Source organism: Saimiri boliviensis, chromosome 14 (assembly GCF_048565385.1).
Source record: "Saimiri boliviensis isolate mSaiBol1 chromosome 14, mSaiBol1.pri, whole genome shotgun sequence".
NCBI classification, from domain to species: domain Eukaryota; kingdom Metazoa; phylum Chordata; class Mammalia; order Primates; family Cebidae; genus Saimiri; species Saimiri boliviensis.
This window is the reverse complement of record NC_133462.1, coordinates 18,839,535-18,861,330: the sequence shown is the minus strand read 5'-3', so window position 1 is coordinate 18,861,330 and position 21,796 is coordinate 18,839,535. Positions and strand designations below refer to the sequence as shown.

General features: G+C 40.9%; 1 protein-coding gene across 5 annotated transcripts in view; it reads right to left on the bottom strand.

The window, feature by feature from the left end:
* Nucleotides 1-6,882: 6,882 nt before the first annotated feature.
* ZNF383 (zinc finger protein 383) overlaps nt 6,883-21,796 on the bottom strand; it is a 64,500-nt gene continuing 49,586 nt past the window's right edge. For all 5 annotated transcript variants that reach the window (XM_074386429.1, XM_010348005.3, XM_074386428.1 and 2 more), the window contains exons 3-5: nt 19,011-19,137; nt 18,613-18,708; nt 6,883-12,443 (exon numbers count right to left, since the gene is read on the bottom strand). In XM_074386429.1, coding sequence (XP_074242530.1) covers nt 11,248-12,443; nt 18,613-18,708; nt 19,011-19,137 — 1,419 coding nt within the window. In that variant the 3' untranslated portion in view covers nt 6,883-11,247. The remainder of the gene's footprint in view (nt 12,444-18,612; nt 18,709-19,010; nt 19,138-21,796) is intronic.

Genomic DNA, 21,796 nt, shown 5'->3' with positions numbered 1-21,796 from the left:
TGTCATCCTGCGGTGGAAGGTGGAAAGAGGAACAAGAGAGGGACCACATGTGAGAAACAGAGAAAGGGAAGGAAGCCAACCTCATGCTTTTATCAGGAACCCACTTCCTGAGATAACTAACCCACTCTGCCTTCATCCATTCATGAGGGCAGAGCCTTCATGACCTCATCACCTCTTAAAGGTTCCACTGTTCAACACTGTTGCATTAGGGGTTGAGTTTCCAACACATGAACTTGAGGGAACACATTCAAACCACAGCAGTCCCATGTAAGCCTTCCAGAAAACCTGTGTGCCTGACTCTGGACTCCCTCCTTTCCACCCTCTCTCATTGCAACTCTAACATCCTGTTCCCTCATCATTTTTCATTCGAACATAGCAAAGAACACAATCACTACATCCATTTTTTATTTTTATTTATTTATTTATTTATTTATTTATTTTGAGGCGGAGTTTCACTCTTGTTACTCAGGCTGGAGTGCAATGGCGTGATCTCGGCTCACTGCAACCTCCACCTCCTGGGTTCAGGCAATTCTCCTGCCTCAACCTCCTGAGTAGCTGGGATTATAGGCACGCACCACCATGCCCAGCTAATTTTTTGTATTTTTAGTAGAGACGGGGTTTCACCATGTTGACCAGGATGGTCTCGATCTCTTGACCTCGTGATCCACCTGCCTCGGCCTCCCAAAGTGCTGGGATTACAGGCTTGAGCCACCGCGCCCAGCTTATTTTTATTTTTTTTTGAGATGGAGTCTCACTCTATCACCCAGGCTGGAGTGCAGTGGCACGATCTCAGCTCACCACAACCTCTGCCTTCAGGATTCAAGCAATCAGCAATTCCCTGCCTCAGCCTCCCGAGTAGCTGGGATTACAGATGCCCATCCCCATGCCTGGCTAATTTTTGTATTTTTAGTAGAGATGGGGTTTCATCATCTAGGCCAGCTGGTCTTGAATTCCTGACCTCGTGATCTACCCGCTGCGGCCTCCCAAAGTGCTGGGATTACTAATAGGCATGATCTACTGCGCCCGGTCGCTACACCCGTTTGTTACGAACCTTTCCTGGATTAAAATAATTCTTGCGCCCGGTGGCTACACCCGTTTGTTATGAACCTTTCCTAGATTAAAATAATTCTATCACTCAAATATAAATTTGTAAAAATAAATTTTCATTTCAGACCGGGCGCGGTGGCTCAAGTCTGTAATCCCAGCACTTTGGGAGACCGAGGCGGGTGGATCACGAGGTCAAGAAATCGAGACCATCCTGGTCAACATGGTGAAATCCCGTCTCTACTAAAAATACAAAAAAAGAAAAAAAAAATTAGCTGGGCATGGTGGCGCGTGCCTGTAGTCCCAGCTACTCAGGAGGCTGAGGCAGGAGAATTGCCGGAACCCAGGAGGCGGGGGTTGCAGTGAGCCGAGATCGCTCCATTGCACTCCAGCCTGGGTAACAAGAGCGAAACTCCGTCTCAAAAAAAAAAAAAAAAAAGGCCGGGCGCGGTGGCTCAAGCCTGTAATCCCAGCACTTTGGGAGGCCGAGGCGGGTGGATCATGAGGTCAAGAGATCGAGACCATCCAGGCCAACACGGTGAAACCCATAAAAAATTAGCTGGGCATGGTGGCGTGTGCCTGTAATCCCAGCTACTCAGGAGGCTGAGGCAGGAGAATTGCCTGAACCCAGGAGGTAGAGGTTGCAGTGAGCCGAGATCGCGCCATTGCACTCCAGCCTGGGTTACAAGAGTGAAACTCCGCCTCAAAAAAAAAAAAAAAAAAAAAATTTCATTTTTGATATGAGAATATAGCTTAATGGAAATTCTAAAATACACAGAAAATAAAAATAATCACCAAAAATGTTCAATGAAGCAAAGCAACATGTAGAGTGAGATCTTATATCCTAAAATATATAGACCTAAATGTTATTTTAAAAATCAAGGCAGAAACATAAGCTCTATACACACCTTTAAAAATATGCTTTGTAGTTTAATTCTAGAATTTGGAATTCTGTTAAGAAAGACATATTTTAGAAAAGAGAAAAAGCATCTAAGTCGTTAATGTATCAAAGAAAACAATCATTCCTGTATTACAGATAAGTGCCCAACCAAGACAAAAAGGCATGTCACGTCAGTGGGAAAAGACTACAGTGAGGATGAGAGGAAAACTGTTACCCTTGAATATAAGACAGAAAAAAATCAGGGCAAGATGTTAAGGAATTGGAAATGATTCTCCATATTAAAGGAATACAAGAGACAGAAAGAGAAGAGAGGGCAGGAACAGTCTCCCCCCAGGGGTTACTAAGGGTGTGGGGGTCTCTCCCTCAAGGGGTTGTTTCTTGTGTTTACTGACTCCCCATTTAAAAAAATTATAGTCTCCAAAAAAAAAAAAAAAGAAAAGAAAGATTGCTAGTCCACATTGAGAGATGTTGTGGATGTAAAATACATTTTAAAAAATTCTGAATACTCAATATAAAAGAAAGAATGGGCTGGGTGTGGTGACTCACATCTGTAATCCCAGCACATTAGGAAGCCAGCACTGGAGGACTGCTTGAGGCCAGGAGTTTGAGACCATTCTGGGCAACATTGCAAGGCACTGTCTCTTCAGAAAATTAAAAAATTAGGCCAGGCATGGTAGCTCATGCCTGTAATCCCAGCATTTTCGGAGGCCAACCCAGGTGGATCACTTGATGTCAGCAGTTCGAGACCAGCCTGACCAATATGGTGAAACCCTATCTCTACAAAAATACAAAAATTAGCCAGGTGTGATGGTGTGCACCTACAGTCCCAGGTACTAGGGAAGCTGAGGTGGAGGAATCCCTGGAACCAGGGAACCAGAGGTTGCAATGAGCCAAGATCATACCACCACACTTCAGCCTGGGCAAAATAGTGAGACCCTATTTCAAAAAAAAAAACAAAAAAAGGCCAGGCATGGTGGCTCAAGCCTGTAATCCCAGCACTTTCAAAGGCCAAGTGGGGTGGATCAGCTGAGGTCAGGAGTTCGAGACCAGCCTGGCCAACATGGTGAAACCCCATCCCTACTAAAAATAACAAAAAATTAGCCAGGCATGGTGGCGCACGCTTGTAGTCCCAGTGACCCCGGAGACTGAGACAAGAGAATTGCTTGAACCCGGGAGGTGGAGGAGGTTGCAGTGATCTGAGATTGCGCCACTACATTTCAGCCTGGGAGACGGAGCGAGACTCCAACACGGAAAAAAAAAAACAAAAACTGATACTGGTGAGGCTGTGGAGAAAAAAGAATGCTTATACTCTGTTGGTGAGAGTGTAAAATAGTCCAGCCAGTGTGGAAAGCAGCCTGGAGATTTCTCAAAGAACTTAAAACAGAGCTACCATTTGACCCACTAATCCCATTACTGTGTATCTACCCAAAAGAAATCATTCTACCAAAAAGACACATGCACTTGTATGTATGTTTATCACAGCAGCATTCACAATAGCAGACATGGAATCAATCCAGCTGCCTATCAAGGGGAGATTGGATAAAGAAAATGTGGTACATCAAGCTCATCTGAACCATGGCCCATAGGTTGCATGTGGCCCAGGATGGCTTTGAATGCAGCCCAACACAAATTCATAAATTTTTAAAAAATATTATGGGATTTTGGGGGATATTTATTTATTTATTTAACTCATCAATTGTTAAGTGTATTTTATGTATGACCCAAGGCAGTTCTTTTTTTTTTTTTTTTTTTTGAGACGGAGTTTCACTCTTGTTACCCAGGCTGGAGTGCAATGGCGCGATCTCGGCTCACTGCAACCTCCGCCTCCTGGGTTCAGGCAATTCTCCTGCCTCAGCCTCCTGAGTAGCTGGGATTACAGGCATGCGCCACCATGCCCCGCTAATTTTTTGTATTTTTAGTAGAGACGGGGTTTCACCATGTTAACCAGGATGGTCTTGATCTCTTGACCTCGTGATCCTCCTGCCTCGGCCTCCCAAAGTGCTGGGATTACAGGCTTAAGCCACCACGCCCGGCCTGACAATTCTTCTTCTAATGTGGCCAAGAGAAGCCAAAAGATTGGACACCCTGTGGTATATATACACCATAAAATACTATGCAGCCATAAAAAAGAATGAAATCATGTTCTCTGCAGCAACATGAATGGAGCTGGAAGTCATAATCCTAATCAAGTTGATGCAGAAACAGAAAACCAAGTGCCACCCATTTTCACTTATAAGTGGGAGCTGAATATACACACAAGGACATAAATATGGGAACAATAGACACTGGACTACTAGAGGGTAGAGGGAGAGGGGGTGAGTTAGAAAACTACCTATCTGGCCAGGCATGGTGGCTCACGCCTGTAATCCCAACACTTTGGGAGGCTGAAGCAGGTGGATTACGTGAGGTCAGGAGTTCGAGACCAGCCTGGAGAAACCAACATGGAGAAACACCAACTCTACTAAAAATACAAAATAAGCCACGTGGTGGCACAGGATTGTAATCCCAGAGTCGTGCGCAGTGCTCAATCTCAGCTCACTGCAACTCCACCGCCCTGGTACAAGCGATTCTCCTGCCTCAGCCTCCCAAGCAGCTGGGATTACAGGCTCCTGCCACCTTGCCTGACTAATTTTTGTATTTTTAGTAGAGACAGGGTTTCACCACCTTGGCCAGGCTGGTCTTGAACTCCTGACCTTTGTGATACACCTGCCTCAGCCTCCCAAAGTGCTGGGATTAAGGAGATACTTGGGAGGAAAGAGGTGAAGATCATCTCCACTAGAAAAGGTACAATGGGAGATCTTTGGAAATTCCTTGGGTATGCGAGAGAATGCTGTCTTCTAAACTGGAGGGCTCAGGAAAAGAACCTGATCCCAGTGTCACATCCTTCAGCTCCGTCTGCCCCTTTCAACCCCTCTATGAGCATCATGGTCACCTCCAAAGATCATAGAAGAGATGATTATCTAATATCTACCATTTACCTTCAGGTACTAAATCTGAGATTTTGGCTTTGCACTTGCAAAATCTACATGAAAGCACTACTGTCTGCTAAGCAAATTCACAGTAAAATTAAACAGTCATGGGTTCAAACACTTCTTCATCATTGACTAGCCATGAAACTTGGGTACTTGGTAAGTTATTGTTGCAGCCGGCGTGGTGGCTCACTCCTGTAATCCCAGCACTTTGGGAGGCCAAGGCAGGCAGATCACAAGGTCAGGAGTTCGAGACAGCCTGGCCTATATGGTGAAACCCTGTCTCTAATAAAAATACAAAAATTAGCCAGGCGTGGTGGCTTATGCCTGTAATCCCAGCTACTCGGGAGGCTGAGGGAGGAGAATCACTTGAACCCAGGAGGTGGAGTTTGCAGTGCACCAAGATCTTGCCATTGCACTCCAGCCTGGGCAACAAGAACAAACTGTCTCCAAAACAAAAGTGGTTATTGCTATTGTTAGTGCTGTGGTCTGGGACTCCACAGGGAGGTCAGAGTTACAGCTACATTACAAAAATACATATTATAGTGGATCAGGTTGTATTTGGGTCAAAAAAAAAAAATCATTGGTGGTGGGGGACTATTGAAATAATATTCCTGATCAGTTCGATAATTCCCTCAAGCCAAATAATTTCATTATTTGATACACCTGAGTAGCAAATGAATTAACTGACAGTGAAGATAAAGTCAAGGATATATTGAAGGACTTGTTAATTGCAAAACTAGTACCTCTACATATGCAAGGGAGACACCCAGCAGGAATCACCTTCAGTGATCAACATTAACATTTACTGGCTGGGCACGGTGGCTCACGCCTGTAATCCCAGCACTTTGGGAGGCCGAGGTGGGCGGATCACAAGGTCAGGAGTCCTAGACCAGCCTGCCCAACATGGTGAAACCTTGTTTCTACTAAAAATACAAAAATTAGCCGGGTGTGGTGGCACGCACCTGCAATCCTAGCTACTCAGGAGGCTGAGGCAGGAGAATCGTTTGAACCAGGGAGACAGAGATTGCAGTGAGCCGAGATCACACCACTATACTCCAGCCTGGGTGACAGAGTGAAACTCTCAAAAAATAAAATAAAATCACTAGTGCAGCAAACTGTTGTTCTGTCTCCTGATGTAATACACTGAGACCAACACCAGGTTACTTCTGTGGTATTAATTCCATAACCAAAATCATGCAGAAAAAAAATAAACCAAACCCCAAATAAGGGACAATTTCCAAAATAATGGGGTTATGCTTTTCAAACACATGGGTAAAATTAAAAACAAAGGTCAGGAATCGTTCCTGATTTACAGCAACTTAAGAAAGAGACAATCTATCAGGAAAGTTCTAAGCCTCATTTAAGGCCCTGCTAATTTCTTACCTCGGCAAAGTCGTTACACTCACAGTTGGCCTACTCCTTTACCCACCATAGCCACAACATTCATCTGCATCTGGATATAGAGTTATGCAGCTCTCTGTTCACCTATACATAGCTTACTTCTCAGGAGGCTGAGGCAGGAGAATCGCTTGAACCCGGGAGGCAGAGGATGCAGTGAGTCGAGGTTGTGCCATTGCACTCTAGCCTGGGCAACAAGAGCGAAACTCCATCTCAAAAAAATACAAAAAGGAGCCGGGCGCAGTGGCTCACGCCTGTAATCCTAACAGTTTGGATTTCTCTCAGGAATTCAGTTCATCACGAGTCCTCCACCACTCTCAGTCCCATAGAAAGTTATGATTTTTTACCTTGGCAAGATTTTTCTTATCATGGAAGTGAAAGGCATGATTTTTCTACATTCTAATTGCAATCAAAATTGAAGTTGTGCTTATTTTAACAACCTCCTCCCCACCCCTCAATCCACCCTCATCCAAAATGCACAGCAATGACTGGATATGCTGGCTATGAGAGACTCTTCACATAGGAAGTAAAGGCATAAATGAATGAACACAGTGATACTGCAGCAGATAGGACAATAACCCGAGTTTATTTTAAAAATATATCCCATCCTGTCAAATACTGCTAAAAAAAAAAAAAAGGTTCATCTAAAAAATGTTGAGGTTAGATAATACATTTTCATTAACAGTACTTTAGGTATTTGAACTCTAGCAATTTTCACGTGAATTATCTTGTGTAGTATTCCAACAATCCCTTGCTATCCACATCTATTTGGTTCCTGAGTTCAGACATTAAGAAATATTATGGTATCTAAATCAATTTGATTTTCAAGTTTCAGAAAGTAAGTAACAAGTTTGGAAAAGATTTATCAGAATTGTTTTGTTCCTAAATTCAGAATGTGACAAATATTTATTTTCAATGGGTTACGAGATTTGATTTGCTAATTTATAACCCCATATTTTCATAAGTGACTCTGGACAAATTGTTTTGGGTTCTTCCAGTAGGTTTTAACATCAGGATTGTGACAAATTCATAAAAACAGATAATTTGCTATCTCAGTCTGTGTCCTGGAAGAGTTCCCAAAACATTTCATAGATTTCACTTATAAAAATGCCTACCTTGGTGTATTTTTTAGTGTAGTAATTTGACATTTAAAATTTTTTTGAAAAATTTTATGGTCTTATTTTCTAAAGTTTATTCTGGAGGGAGGTCTATCAAGATTTTACAGCTCCAGTGAATTCTGATGTCAACTTATTAAAAATCACGGATTTTTGCAGATTTTCAGATATGTTATAAAAATATCTATAATATCAACTTTAAAGTTTGTTGTCTTTAAATTTCTTTTTTGTGGAGATGAGGGGAGGGAGTCTCACTATGATACCTAAGCTGGTCTTGAACTCCCAGCCTCAAGCCACTCTCCAACCTCCGCCTCCCAAAGTGCTGGGATTACAGGCATGAGCCACTGCACCTAGCCTTAAGTTTTTAAATTGAGATAAAATTCACACAGCATAATAGTCACCCTTTTAAAGTGTACAGTTGAGTGGTCTGTAGTATATGAACAAAACAATTTCTACCCATTCCACATTTTCATTACCCCAAATGATACAGTTCTTTTGAGTTTTAATACATAGTCTTTTTGGCCAGGTGTGATGGCTCACACCTGTCATACCAGCACTTCTGGATGCAGAGGCAGGCAGAGGGGATCACCTGAGGTCAGGAGTTCAAGACTGGCCTTGCCAATATGAAAAAACCCCATCTCTACTAAAAATACAAAAAAATTAGCTGGGCATGGTGGTGCATGCCTGTAATACCAGCTACTCAGGAGGCTGAGGCAGGATAATTGCTTGAACCCCGGAGTCAGAGGTTGCACTGAGGAGAGACCGCACCACTGCACTCCAGCCTGGGCGATAGAGTGAGACTTTGTCTCAAAAAAGAAAAAAAAAAAAAAAAACATATATATATATATATATGTGAGAGAGAGAGTCATTTCAATTTCTCATTTACAATATTATTTATCATTCTTATTTCACCTCTGGAACCACTAAAGTTTGTCTCCTTTTTTTTCTCTTCCATCAAATATCAAATTTTGTATTTTATTTAGATCCAGTTTTTTTATTTCCGTTATGCTTGCCTTTTAAAATAATACCTAGCCAGGCACGGTGGTGCATGCCTTTAATCCTAACTACTTGGGAGGCTGAGGCAGAAGAATTGCCTGAACCCTGGAGATGGAGGTTGCAGTGAGCTGAGATCGTGCCATTGCACTCCAGCCTGGGTGACAAGAGACTCAGTCTCAAAAAAAAATTAATAAATAAAAATAAAATAAATAATAATACATCCTTCTCCCACAATTCATTTCAGCTTATTTTAGCTCCCTGGGTTTTATATTTTATTCACTCTTCCTAGCATTAAGAGTATGTGGATGGATATTAGGTAATAAAACTTCCAGTACAGCTTTTCAATTGTTTTCATTTTCATGTACCTATAAGTAATGTGTATATTAGGGGCCGGGCATGGTGGCTCACGCCCGTAATCCCAGCACTTTGGAAGGCTGTGGCCGGCAGACCATTTGAGGTCAAGAGGTGTTCAAGGTCAGCTTGACCTAGTGAAACACCGTTTCTACTAAAATACAAAAATTAGTCTAGCATGGTGGCAGGTCCCTGTAATCCCAGCTACTCGGGAGGCTGAGGCAGGAGAATCGCTTGAACCCAGGAGGCAGAGGTTGCAGTAAGCCAAGATTTCGCCACTGCAACACTCCCTCTCTCAAAAAAAAATAAAAAATGAAAAATAATGTATATATTAGGGATTTATTCCTTAACCCATGTTAATTAAGAGGAAATACTGAATTAATAATCATATATTTGATGGCTATCTGATTGTACTGCTTCTTCTGGTCAAATAATGTGGCCAGTATGTTTTCTGCTTTTTGGGGAGAAATTTTAGAAAAACTGTTATAATCTCTTTCTGGATTTTTACCTGTGCTTTCTACTATGCCTCTTATTTACAGGGTTTTAGATTGGTATTCTTTTTTTCTAAGACAGTCTCACTCTGTCACCCAGTCTGGAGTGTGCAGTAGCACAGTCTCAGCTCACTGGAACTTCCACCTCCCAGGTTGAAGCAATCCTCCCACCTCAGCCTCCCGAGTAGCTAGGATTATATGCATGCAATACCACACCTGGCTAATTTTTTTTTTTGTATTTTTAGTAGAGATGGGGTTTCACCACCATGTTGGCCAGGCTGGTCTCAAACTCCTGACCTCAAGTGATCCACCTACTTTCGCCTCCCAAAGTGCTACTATTACAGGTGTGAGCCACTGTGCCCGCCTCAGACTGGTATTCTTTATGTAGCATAAAAGATGAAATCTGAACAAAGACTATTCACACATACTTTTTTTCTTCCTTTTAAAATTCCATGCTGAATAATAATGATGGTGAAAGGCTTTGTTATACTCATTACAAATGCTTCTCTTTTTCCACTCTGAATTATAAATTTGCCAAAGGTAAACAACATGGTTAAAATCATTTCCATAAATCTTAAGAAACTTATCATAATGAGCATATCACCGATAACAGTGGAAAACTTTTACTAAACCTAATAAAAGTTTGAAGTATTATACATTTATTATTCATTGACTCCTCACAGCAAACCAATACATACAGCCTGTATATACCTAGACATAATTTTTTAAAACACCACTAACATCTATAAGAAAAACATCAGGCTGGTGAGGTCGCTCACACTTGTAATCCCAGCACTTTGGGAAGCCAAGACAGGTGGATGACAAGGTTAAGAGTTCAAGACCAGCTTGGCCAACATAGTGAAACACTGTCTCTACTAAAAATACAAAAATTAGCGAAGCATGGTGGTGCATGCCTGTAGTCCCAGCTACTTGGGAGGCTGAGGGAGGAAAACTGCTTGAACCTGGGAGGTGGAGGTTGTGGTAAGCCGATATCGCACCACAGCACGCCAGCCTGGGCAACAGAGTGAGACTCCATTTTTAAAAAATTAAAATAAAAATATTTCATACCTGGATTGATAAACAACACTTTTGTAACCGTGATTAGTTTCTAGTGTGGCACTGGGATTAGGTTTGATGTAAAGGAACAAAACAGTTCACAAGAAGAAAATTTGGGTAATTTTAGCAATTAAAATAAATGTTTCAAAAGTAAAAACAAGCATCCAAAGATAAATTTTGGGTCATAATAAGGAAGTCAGCTTTTACAGCTGCAAAAATTTCGAGGTAACCATAACATGAATAGTCATTTTAAAGTCATTAAGTATGTCATGAAAATAATAAAAATCTATGTTTATTGAAATGGCACTCATGAATTTTTTGGCATGATAAAAGCAGTTAAAGGTACAGCACGCATACCATAATTATACTCTCTGAAAAAGCAAAGTATAGCAGGATTTTCTCTATCAAATGAGAGTAGCCATCTATAAGTATGATTACAATTACATTTTGCTTTTTAGTTTGTAATTTTTTGTGATTTTTGGCTTAATAACTAAAAGTGTAAATTTGTAAAATAAAACTAAAAGATTAACACTGACTTCAAAAACAAAGTTATAACTCACAAAGAATTTGAAAATATTAAAGGTAATAACACAATTCAAACAGTGCAATACTGGTGCAAACACAAATACACAGATCAGAAAAGACAGCCCTAAAAATACAAGCAAATATAAACAACAGTATAATGCACCACCAAGAAAGCAGAACCAAACAGTGAAAGAAAGGACCATAGAACAGCTGGCATTGGTATATGATGGAGGGCCAGGGGAGAGGGAATCTCAATTTAGACTCTGAATTTATAACTTGGAAATACATTTGAATACAAAATTTAAATACAAAGTTATAAAAAATTGTGAAAGAGGGTAACTATTAGATGTGAATTTTGGTTTAAAATATGAGGAAGGTGAAAGGAGCTTTAATTTTTATTATTCATTAGCATGAATTCCCTGATGGCGAATGAGATCTGAGCCACTACTAAAAGCCTTCCCACATTCCTTACAGTTATAGGGCTTTTCACCAGAGTGAATTCTCTGATGTCTAGTAAGGTTTGAGCATTTATTAAAGGCCTTTCCACATTCATTACATTCATACGGTTTTTCATCGGTATGAATTCTCTGATGTTGGAAAAGCTGTGAGTTCTGAGTAAAGGCCTTCCCACATTCAAGACATTCAAAGGGTTTCTCACCAGCGTGAATTCTCTGATGCTGACGAAGCTGTGAGCTCTGGGTAAAAGCCTTCCCACATTCCTTACAATCATAGGGTTTCTCGCCAGTGTGAATTCTTTGATGATTAGTAAGTGCCGAGCCACTACTAAAGGCTTTGCCACATTCCTTGCACTCATAGGGTTTCTCACCAGTATGAATTCTCTGATGTTGAACAAGCTTTGAGCTCTGGGTAAAGGCTTTCCCACATTCCTTACATTCATAGGGTTTCTCACCTGTATGAATTCGCACATGTTGAAAAAGTTGTGAGCTCTTAGTAAAGGCTTTCCCACATACTTTACATTCATAAGGCTTTTCACCAGTGTGAATTCGCTGATGGTCAATAAGATTTGAGCAATAACTAAAGGCCTTCCCACATTCCTTACATTCATAGGGTTTTTTACCAGTATGGATTCTCTGATGTTGAGAAAGGTATGAGCTACAACTGAAGGCCTTTCCACATTCCTTACATTCAAAGGGTTTTTCACCAGTATGAATTTTCAGATGCCGAGTAACGTGTGAACCACAACTAAAGAATTTCCCGCACTCTTTACATTCATAAGATTTTTCACCAATATGAATTCTCTGATGTTGAATAAATTGTGAGTTCTGACTAAAGGCCTTTCCACATTTCTTACATTCATAGGGTCTGTGTTCATCATTAATTATTTGATGGAGAGTAAGGAATGTCTGTTGAATAAATGTGGGCATGTATTCAGGAGTGAATATTTCTTGACTGAAATGCCCATTTTGATATCCCAGTTGTTTTGCAAGGTGGCTTCTATATTCCAGAACATCTCCAAAACTGGAGTACTCAAGGCCATACTTTGTAAGTCCCATTATCTCCCTCTGGCATAATTCTATTTCATAAACTTCCTTCTTTAGAGACAATAACTTGGTTTCACACATTGATTCCAGATCTGAAAGAAAATAAAATGATCAATGTCCTTTCTTCCTATTTGTGAAAAGTCAAACTTTTATAAAAGAAATGGAAAAATTAAAGTGAGAATGGTATCTACTAGGTAAATGACACAGGGTTCACAGGATATCTGTGTAATCTGAAAAGGTGGACATGAAAGCAGCAGAAATTAGTAATATAATGCAGGAATCAGAGGAAGGTAACGAAACAAATAAGTCACAATGAAACTCAAACACAGATGGAGATCAGAATCATCTAGAAAGGCTGGTAAATATACAATGATTGGGCTATTTTCCATATTAAAACATGACAAGCCATATCTGTGCATGTAAGTCTACTTATATACGTATATATGATATACATGTATCTATGTAAGTATGCATGTGTGTATACAAGAGATAAGTATATCAGACAATATGTATAACATGAAGTGGATCATTTTCTAGCCTCCAATAAAGGTCTCCTGAGAGAAATAAATTCATATGGGGAAGATTCTTTGGCTCTGAGGTATAATATAGCCCCACACAGAGCTTCAAAAACACTTGGAATTTCCTGGCAGGGGTCTTTGTTAAACGCTAATAAGGTAATTCATGGTGGGTCCTAAGAAAGCTTCAGGGTGGGATCTGATTACCAGAAACACTAGCTTGCGATGAGAGGGCTGAGACTTCTGGGCACACCTGTAACCCCAGCAGTTTGGGAGGCCGATGCAGGTGGATCACGAGGTCAAAAGATCAAGACCCTTCCGGCCAACATGATGAAACCCCATTTCTACTAAAAATACAAAAATTAACTGGGTGTGGTGGCACGTGCCTGTAGTCTCAGTTACTAGGGAGGCTGAGGCAGGAAAAATCGCTTGAACCCAGGAAGCAGAGGCTGCAGTGAGATTGCGCCACTGCACTCCAGCCTGGTGACAGAGTGAGACTCTATCTCAAAAAGAAAGAAAAAAAAATGAGGGTTGGGACTTTCAGCTGCCTAACCTCCGAGAAGGGGAGAGAGGCTACAGGCTGAGTTGCCAGGAATTTAATCAATTGTGCCCGTATAATAAAACCTCAGTAAAAATGCTGGGCAGTAAACTCAGTGGAGTTTTCTGGTTGGTAAACGCGCTGACATGCTGGGAGTATGACAAACTGACTCTACAGGGAGAGGGCATGGAAACTGTCCAGTTCCAGATCTTGCCCAAATATGTACCCTTTATAATAAAACTGTAGCTTTAAATACAGCTTTCCTGATTTCTATGAGTCATTCTAACAAATTATTGAACCTGAGACCTTGAAAACTCCTTAATTTACTGCTGTTAGTTGGCTGACCTGCAGGTTGCCCAGGACTCCCAAGACTTGTAGCTGGCATCTGAAGTGCGGACGGTACTATGGAAGACTGTGAGGTCTACACTAATTCTGAATAGCATCAGAGGTGAACTGCAGCATACCCAGTTAGGATGGAAACAAAATAAGCTCTGTAATAAAGGATACAGTGGATACAATTTGAAAGCGGTGGCTGGACACTGTAGCTCACGCCAGTAATCCCAGCACTTTGGGAGGCCGAGGCAGGTGGATACCTGAGGTCAGGAACTTCAGACCAGCCTGGTCAACATGACAAAACCCTGTCTCTACTAAAAATACAAAAATTAGCTGGGCATGGTGGCACATGCCTGTAATCCCAGCTCCCTGAGAGGCTGAAGCAGGAGAACCACTTGAACCCAGGAAGCGGAGGCTGCAGTGAGCCAAGATCACACCACTGCATTCTAGCTGGGTGACAGAGTGAGACTCCATCTCAAGAAAAAAAAAAGAAAAAGGGAAGTGGTAACATCAGGTTATTCACATAAGGAAAGAGCCAGATGTAAGTCTAATGTATTAAACTAAGTTGATGTAAGTTTGTAAGTGACAGATAAGGAAACTCAGAATATTTTATGTGCTGCGGATTCAAGGGAAATATTGTTTGCCTTGGAATTTTGAGATGCTGATCTTAGAGGGGAGGAGATTTGCTCATGTACCACCACAGTGAAAGAGAGAGAAGGCAGCTAAAGTTTAAGGAAGAGAGAAAGAAATTAAGACACAATACAACATACTGCTATGGAAAGGTAACAGGAATCAGAAGCAGATTGATAAGAGCTAACTGGCAATTCTAATACATGAACGCTGTGCTCACAAGCAATTATTTAACCTCTAAGTCACCATTTCTTCATCTGTAAAATGGCATAATCCTTACCTCACGATTACTGGAGGAGGATACAGGAAAATGCATATAAATGTTTTCGAGTATTCAGTATTTGATAGGCATTATTATGAAAGAATTTCTTATAAAAATGGGGATATTAGGCAAATTAAATAGTTTGAAGGTATCAAAATGAAGCCTGTTGGAGTAGATCAAAACAGGAACAGGGAATTCATTCCAACACAATCTTTCCTCCTACCTCTATATGATCTTTCGGTAACTTTCACCTAGTTAAGCGCCCAAGTAAAGTTTTCAAAACTGTCCTCTCTGTCTTCCACGGGCAATGTCACTTTCCAAAGGAGAATCAACTCTTTCCCAGACCAGTGAAGGAGCCTCCTCAACCAGTCTCCCGACCAAGCTCCCTCACCCTTTAATCTCTTCAGGGAATAATATCATTTGGCTTAGGCTTCCACTGCTCAAGGTCCAAACTCCTCAATCTCCTGCAAAGGCTGAATGCTGTGGTTTCTGCCTGTCTGTCCAGCCCTCACTCCCACTCCACTCCCACTTGATCATGGGGCCCATCAACACTGGCTTTTAGTCCTTCAAACACACCAAGCTTCTCCCCAGCAGAGCCTTTACAGGGATTCTTCTCTCTGCCTGGAGGTTTCCTCTTTAGTAGAACATTAAACAAGACCTAGTGGCGAGCCTAGTACTACATTAATTCTGAAGTAATGATGAGCATAAATATTTCAATATGCCTACAAAAACAGTCAAAGAATATGAATGTATCTGTGATTTCCATTGATGCCAGAGTCACAGGAACTACTCTCCTACTACTAACGGGACTACTATGGTTTGTCCCATACACTACAATAGGAAAAAATGCTGTATTTCGGTTAGAGGGTATTAAAGATAAAGATGTATTTTTTGTTCTCATGCAAGTTCATGGACTCCCTGAATTCTACCTAAAGGAATTCAAAGTTAGGAACCCTTGGGCAAACACGATCCTTTACAAACATGATTATGTCACTCTATTAAATCATTCAATGGATTTACACCTCATTCAGAACAGAATTCAAGGCCCACAAGACCCAAAATCCTCAACAGGTACATCCACCTCCCACCCTGACCTGCACCCAGCATGCAAACACTCATAAGCCTTTCCCGATCTCTTCTTCTACAGTTCCCACCTGGCTCATTCAAGCTCCGAACTCGAGTACTTGGTTTTTCCTGTTCCCTGTGCCTAAATCTCTTCCAGGAGATATTTATATGACCTGTCTTTCACTTCCTTCCGGTCTTGACTAAAAGAACACCTCATCAGAGAGGCCCTCTCTAGCCTCCCTTCATGGCACTTATTACCCACCACCTGACATTTTATATATACACATACAGATAATAATATAGAAATATGACGTATTAAAATGATATCTATTGTTTACACTATGCCAATGTATTAGTTACATATTGTATAAATATAAATGATATACAATTCTAAAAGTATATTTATATATTATAACATTAACCATATTATATAATATTAATGTCATGCTAAAATTATTTTATATATATATACTTGACATATGTTTATTTTCTGCTATGGTTTGAAAGTAAGTCTCTCTTTCAAAATTAAGCTCTTGCCAATGTGATAGTATTAAGAGGTGGGGGCCAGGCAGACTGGCTCAAGTCTGTAATCCTAATACTTTGGGAGGCCAAGGTGGGTAGATTGCTTGAGCCCAGGAGTTAAGAGACCAGCCTGGGCAGCAAGGCGAAATCCTGTCTCTACAAAAAATACAAAAATTAGCTGGGCGTGGTGGCGTCTGCCTGAGGTCCCAGCTACTTGGGAGGCTGAGGTGGGAGGATCACTTGAGCCTGGGAGGTTGAGGCTGTGGTGAGCCATGATTGTGCTGCTGCACTCCAGCCTGGGTGATAGAGTGAAAGCCTGTCTCAAAAAAAAAAAAAAAGGAAAAAGAAAAAATTTCAAAAAAAAAAAGAGGTGGGGCCTTTAAGAAAAGATGAAGCTTTGAGGACCTGTCCCTCACGAATGGGTTTGGGTGCCCTTATAAACGGGCTTGATGGAAGGAGCTGGCTCTCTTGCCCCACTACCTTCTGCCACATGAAAATGCAAGAAGGCCCTCATCAGACGCCAGTGTCTTGATTTTAGAATTCTTAGCCTCCAGATCTATGAGAAAATAATTTCTGTTCTTTATAACTGACTCAATGTGAGGTATCCTGTTCTAACAGCACAAAACAGGCTAACACATTTTCTCTCTTACCCTCTAGAACGTAGGCTTCAGAAGTGCAGAGTTTTAGAATGCCTTGATTCTAACTGAAGTCCCAGCCCTTGGACCAGTGTTTGGTACACAGCAGTGCTCAGTAAGTACTCTTCTGGTTCTCCTCCTTCATCCCAAATCTCCCCTTCTCTGCCACATCTTCCTTTTTAATATAGGCACAGAAGATCCCTTTTTTCTGTCTTGGCCCCAACAATGTACCTCTGCATGGTGACTGCAGTCACTGCCAAGGCTCCACTTATGATTTCGGTATGGATTAATTCCACTTCTACATAGTTAGTGTTTGACTTTCTACTAAACTCCTTATTTCATTTCTCTTTTATACTATTCTACTTTGTGGAAGTCATATATACATATATATACATAGATTTTAGCACCACTTTTGGACCTTGAGATCATAAAGGTAACACAATTAGTAAACTGTAGCACCTGTAAGATTCCTTTACACAAACAAGGAAATGAAAAAAAGGTCAAGGCTGGAAGCCGTGGCTCACACCTATAATCCTAGCACTTTGGGAGGCCAAGGCGGGCAGATCACAAGGTCAGGGGATTGAGACCATCCTGGCTAACGCCATAAAACCGTCTCTACTAAAAATAGAAAAACTTAGCCAGGCATGGTGGCATGCACCTGTGGTCCCCCAGCTACTGAGAAGGCTGAGGGAGGGGAATTGCTGGAACCCAGGAGGCAGAGGTTGCAGTGAGCCAAGATCTCACCTCTGCATTCCAGCCTAGGCAAAAGGGTGAGACTCCATTTCAAAAAAAAAAGTTTGATAAAGAAAACATTGAAGACAATTAGATAAAACAGATTACTGACAGGCAGCTATAATGAAGACCAGTTGGACTTGGGCAAGGGGTGTGTGTGTGTGTATTCACATGTGCGTATACAGACACAATTACATTATTTTGGGGAGTGGTAGTAGAAAACACCTGCACAAGTTAAAAAATGCAGAAGAGGAAGAAAAGGAATTAGCCAGGCATGGTGGCACATGCCTATAGTCCCAGCTACTTGGAAGGCTGAGATAGGGGGACTGCTTAAGCCCAGAAGTTTGATCATAACAGTGAGTTATGATCATGTAACTGTGCTCCAGTCTGGGTGACAGAGCCAGACCCTTAAAAAAAGAAAGAAAAAAAAAAGAGAAAGAGAGAGTTTAAAAAAGCTAGCAAGCGGCCGGACCCGTGGCACATACCTGTAATCCTAGCACTTTGGGAGGCCAAGGGAGGTAGATTACCTGAGGTCAGGAGTTCAAGATGAGCCTGGCCAATATGACAAAACCCTGTCTCTAAAAATTAGCTGGACATGGTGGCACAAGCCTGTAATCCCAGCTACTATGGAGGCTGAAGAAGGAGGATTGCTTGACCTCGGGAGGTAGAGGCTGCAGTGAGCTGAGACCCCGCCACTATACTCCAACCTGGGCAACAGGAGTGAGACTCCATATCAAAGAAAAAAAAAGCTATCAAGCAGCTGAATCTAAAATATGGGTAAAAGAGGGTTTTCTTGGAAGGAAGTGAAAGGTATCTTCTGCTTGAAATTAAGCGGAGTGTTGGAGACCAATAGCAGAAAGAGTAGTAACAGAGAAAAAGGGTGAAACATTATATAACAACTAGGCTAAAAGGACTTATTTTCTCCATAGCCCTAGTTTCTTGATGTGAGCTCAAAGGTGCTGTTTCCCCCCTGACCAGTTGAGTTATTAGTGGTCATGCCTTTCTCCTGTCCAGTCATTTCTCACTTACCTGAACACAGGCCTCTTGTAAGCTCTCTGCCAACCATCCAGGGCTCTTTCCCTTGTTCCAACAAGGAGATCACTTGAGGCTTAGGAGTGTAAAGTCCTGCTCACAAGAAAACATATGGAACATGGTTATGCTGCGGGTCAATCTGATCTAGTCCCTTGATGATCAAGGAAGAGATGCCACTACAGGAACTGCCAAAGAAAGATGAAGACGAAGCTTCGACCATAGCCCACTGGAGCTTCCAATGTCCTACTCTTCCTTTTCATTTCAGCTCAAACCATTTGTTTGGTAATAAAGAGCAGAAATTCAGCCAGTAAGTTGAAAAGAAGCTGAGAAATTCACTGTGAAAGAAGCAGACGTTCCAGAGGAGAACTGTGAATCATTGGTATGGATGCCCTTACCCATTGAAGCCAGATTGCTGTAGTTCTCCAACATGACATCTCTGTATAAGTCCCTCTGAACAGGGTCCAGGCAGTCCCACTCCTCCTGAGAGAAGTCTATGGACACATCACTGAACATCACTGATCCCTGAAACAATAAGCATATGTATTATTTGTGTAATATAAGAAATATCTCAGAGACTACTGTGCTTGTATTGTGGGGTAATATAAAATAAGTAATTATATTGGTGTCAGTGAGAACCTGTATATTTAGATCTCAGAAATAGATGCAAGAGTAGTGAGTTTATTTTACATTAAGTAAATTCCTGACTCTGTCCATTGAAAAGGCCTAAAAACAATGACTAATCCAGTGGCAACGAGCATCCCTAGTGTCTAGATTGTGATTTCTTTTCTTTTTTTTTGTTTTTCAGATGGAATTACACTTTTGTTGCACAGGCTGGACTGCAGTGGCACAATCTCAGCTCACTGCAACCTCCACCTACCAGGTTCAAGCAATTCCCCTGCCTTAGCCTCCTGAGTAGCTAGGATTACAGGCATGTGCCACCACACCTGGCTAATTTTTGTATTTTCAGTAGAGATGGGTTTCACTATGTTGGACAGGCAGATCTCAAACTCCTGACCTCAGGTGATCTGCCCACCTCAGCCTCCCAAAGTGTTGGGATTACAGGCGTTAGCCACCATGCTGGGCCTAGATTGTGGTTTCTAAGTATTATTTTCAAAGAAAAGAAACCAAGGTTCTTTGGGGGAAAGAGCTGATTTCAAGAAATGGACAGGATTGAGTCTGAACATCTTGTTATACCAAAAAGCAAGAAAGCGACCAAAAACTATTAGAATCATGCTGATAAGACTAGGAGCCAACTTGAAGAAGCTCTAGTGGCCAACACTGTTACAACTTGTACATCCAATTATTATTTTGTAATAGAATTTTTAAATATAATGCTTAAAAATCTTACAAAAGTTGTCTTAAGCCATCCCATAGTTCTATCTTGACAGTGACATTACAAAACTAATAAAATGAAGATAGATGTGTATTTAATTTAATTAAAAAAGCTTCTTCCCCTCCCCACTGTAGACACTAGAACAAAGATATGCCAAAGCCTTGTTAGGACATTTCCCATGGGATTAAAAACAAATCCCAAACTGTAGTAAGATGTAAGAGGCGGGTCTTGAACTGCATGCAAGTGTGACAAGATAATAATCTTTCAAGGAAACCTTCCATTGCTTTTGATAAATTACCCTTTTTTCTGCAGATAAATCAAGAGGATTTAAAAAATAAAAGAATATATAATACAACAGCATTATAGAAAATAATAATAAGTGTTCACCTGGATTGGCTGCACATCAAATTATAAGGATAACTGCAATGGACTGATCATATTAAACATGTTTGATCCGTTAATTCACAACAATATTTTAAAACATTATTGGTCACTTTTAGATGATTCTAAGAAGCCAACTCATTATTTGGAAAACTGGTAATTAAATGGAAAGAATCAAACATTCTTTCCTATATGAACTGTCCTTCAGGTTAACCAAACAAATGATGAGGGAAAGTTTTACTTTATAGATAGAAGTACTCCACTTAATCTATGAAGGAAGAATGACAGAATTAAAATGTCGTTTGTAACCTCTAACGAATGAATCTAAAAATTATAATAACTGGTAATATTACAAAAAGAAAGATAACCAGATACAACGTGCATCCTAATAAAATTATGCATCATGACTTTATGGGTGTTTTTTTTTTTGAGTTTCCAAGGTATGTTTTATTGGTATAAAACCAAAATAAGAGCTGGGCGTGGTGGCTCACACCTATAATCCCAGCACTTTGGGAGGTCGAGGCAGGCAGATCACCTGAGATCGGGAGTTTGAGACTAGCCTGACCAACATGGTGAAACCCCATCTCTACTAAAAATAAAAAAATAGTAATAATAATAAAATAAAATTAGCTGAGTGTGGTCGTGCATGCCTGTAATCACAGCTACTTGGGAGGCTGAGGCAGGAGAATCACTTGAACCAGGGAGGTGGAGGCTGTGGTGAGTCCAGATCACACCATTGCACTCCAGCCTGGGCAAGAAGAGCAAAACTCGGGGCCAAGCACGGTGGCTCACGCTTGTAATTCAAGCACTTTGGAGGCCAAGGTGGGCAGATCACCTGAGGTCGGGAGTTCAAGACCAGCCTGACCAACATGGTGAAACCCTATCTTTAAAAATAAATAAATAAATTAATTAATTAAAAAAAAAAAAAGAAGAGCAAAACTCCATCTCAGAAAAACAAAACAAAACAAAAAGACAAGGTAATTCTCTTGTCTACTAGTTAGCTATATAGACATAGGTTAAAAGAAAAGGATTTTTGAGGAAAAAAAGAAAATGTTTTACTTATAATAAAAAACTGATTAGTTTTGTCAATAACTTATCTGACCAAAACAAAAATAGTTAATGCTTATCAAATAAGTCAAAAGTCAATAATAATATTGTTACAACTTCTGAAAAAATTCATAAAATTGAAAAGAAAAGAAAAATTTCTCAAGCCATCAGTTTTTCTCCTTTATTAAGGGAGAAAATAGGTCTTCATGATTTTGCTAAAAGACATAACACATTTTTTTTTTTTTGAGATGGAGTTTCGCTCTTGTTACCCAGGCTGGAGTGCAATGGCGCGATCTCGGCTCACCGCAACCTCCGCCTCCTGGACTTAAGCAATTCTCCTGCCTCAGCCTCCCAAGTAGCTGGGATTACAGGCACGTGCCATCATGCCCAGCTAGTTTTTGTGTTTTTAGTAGAGACGGG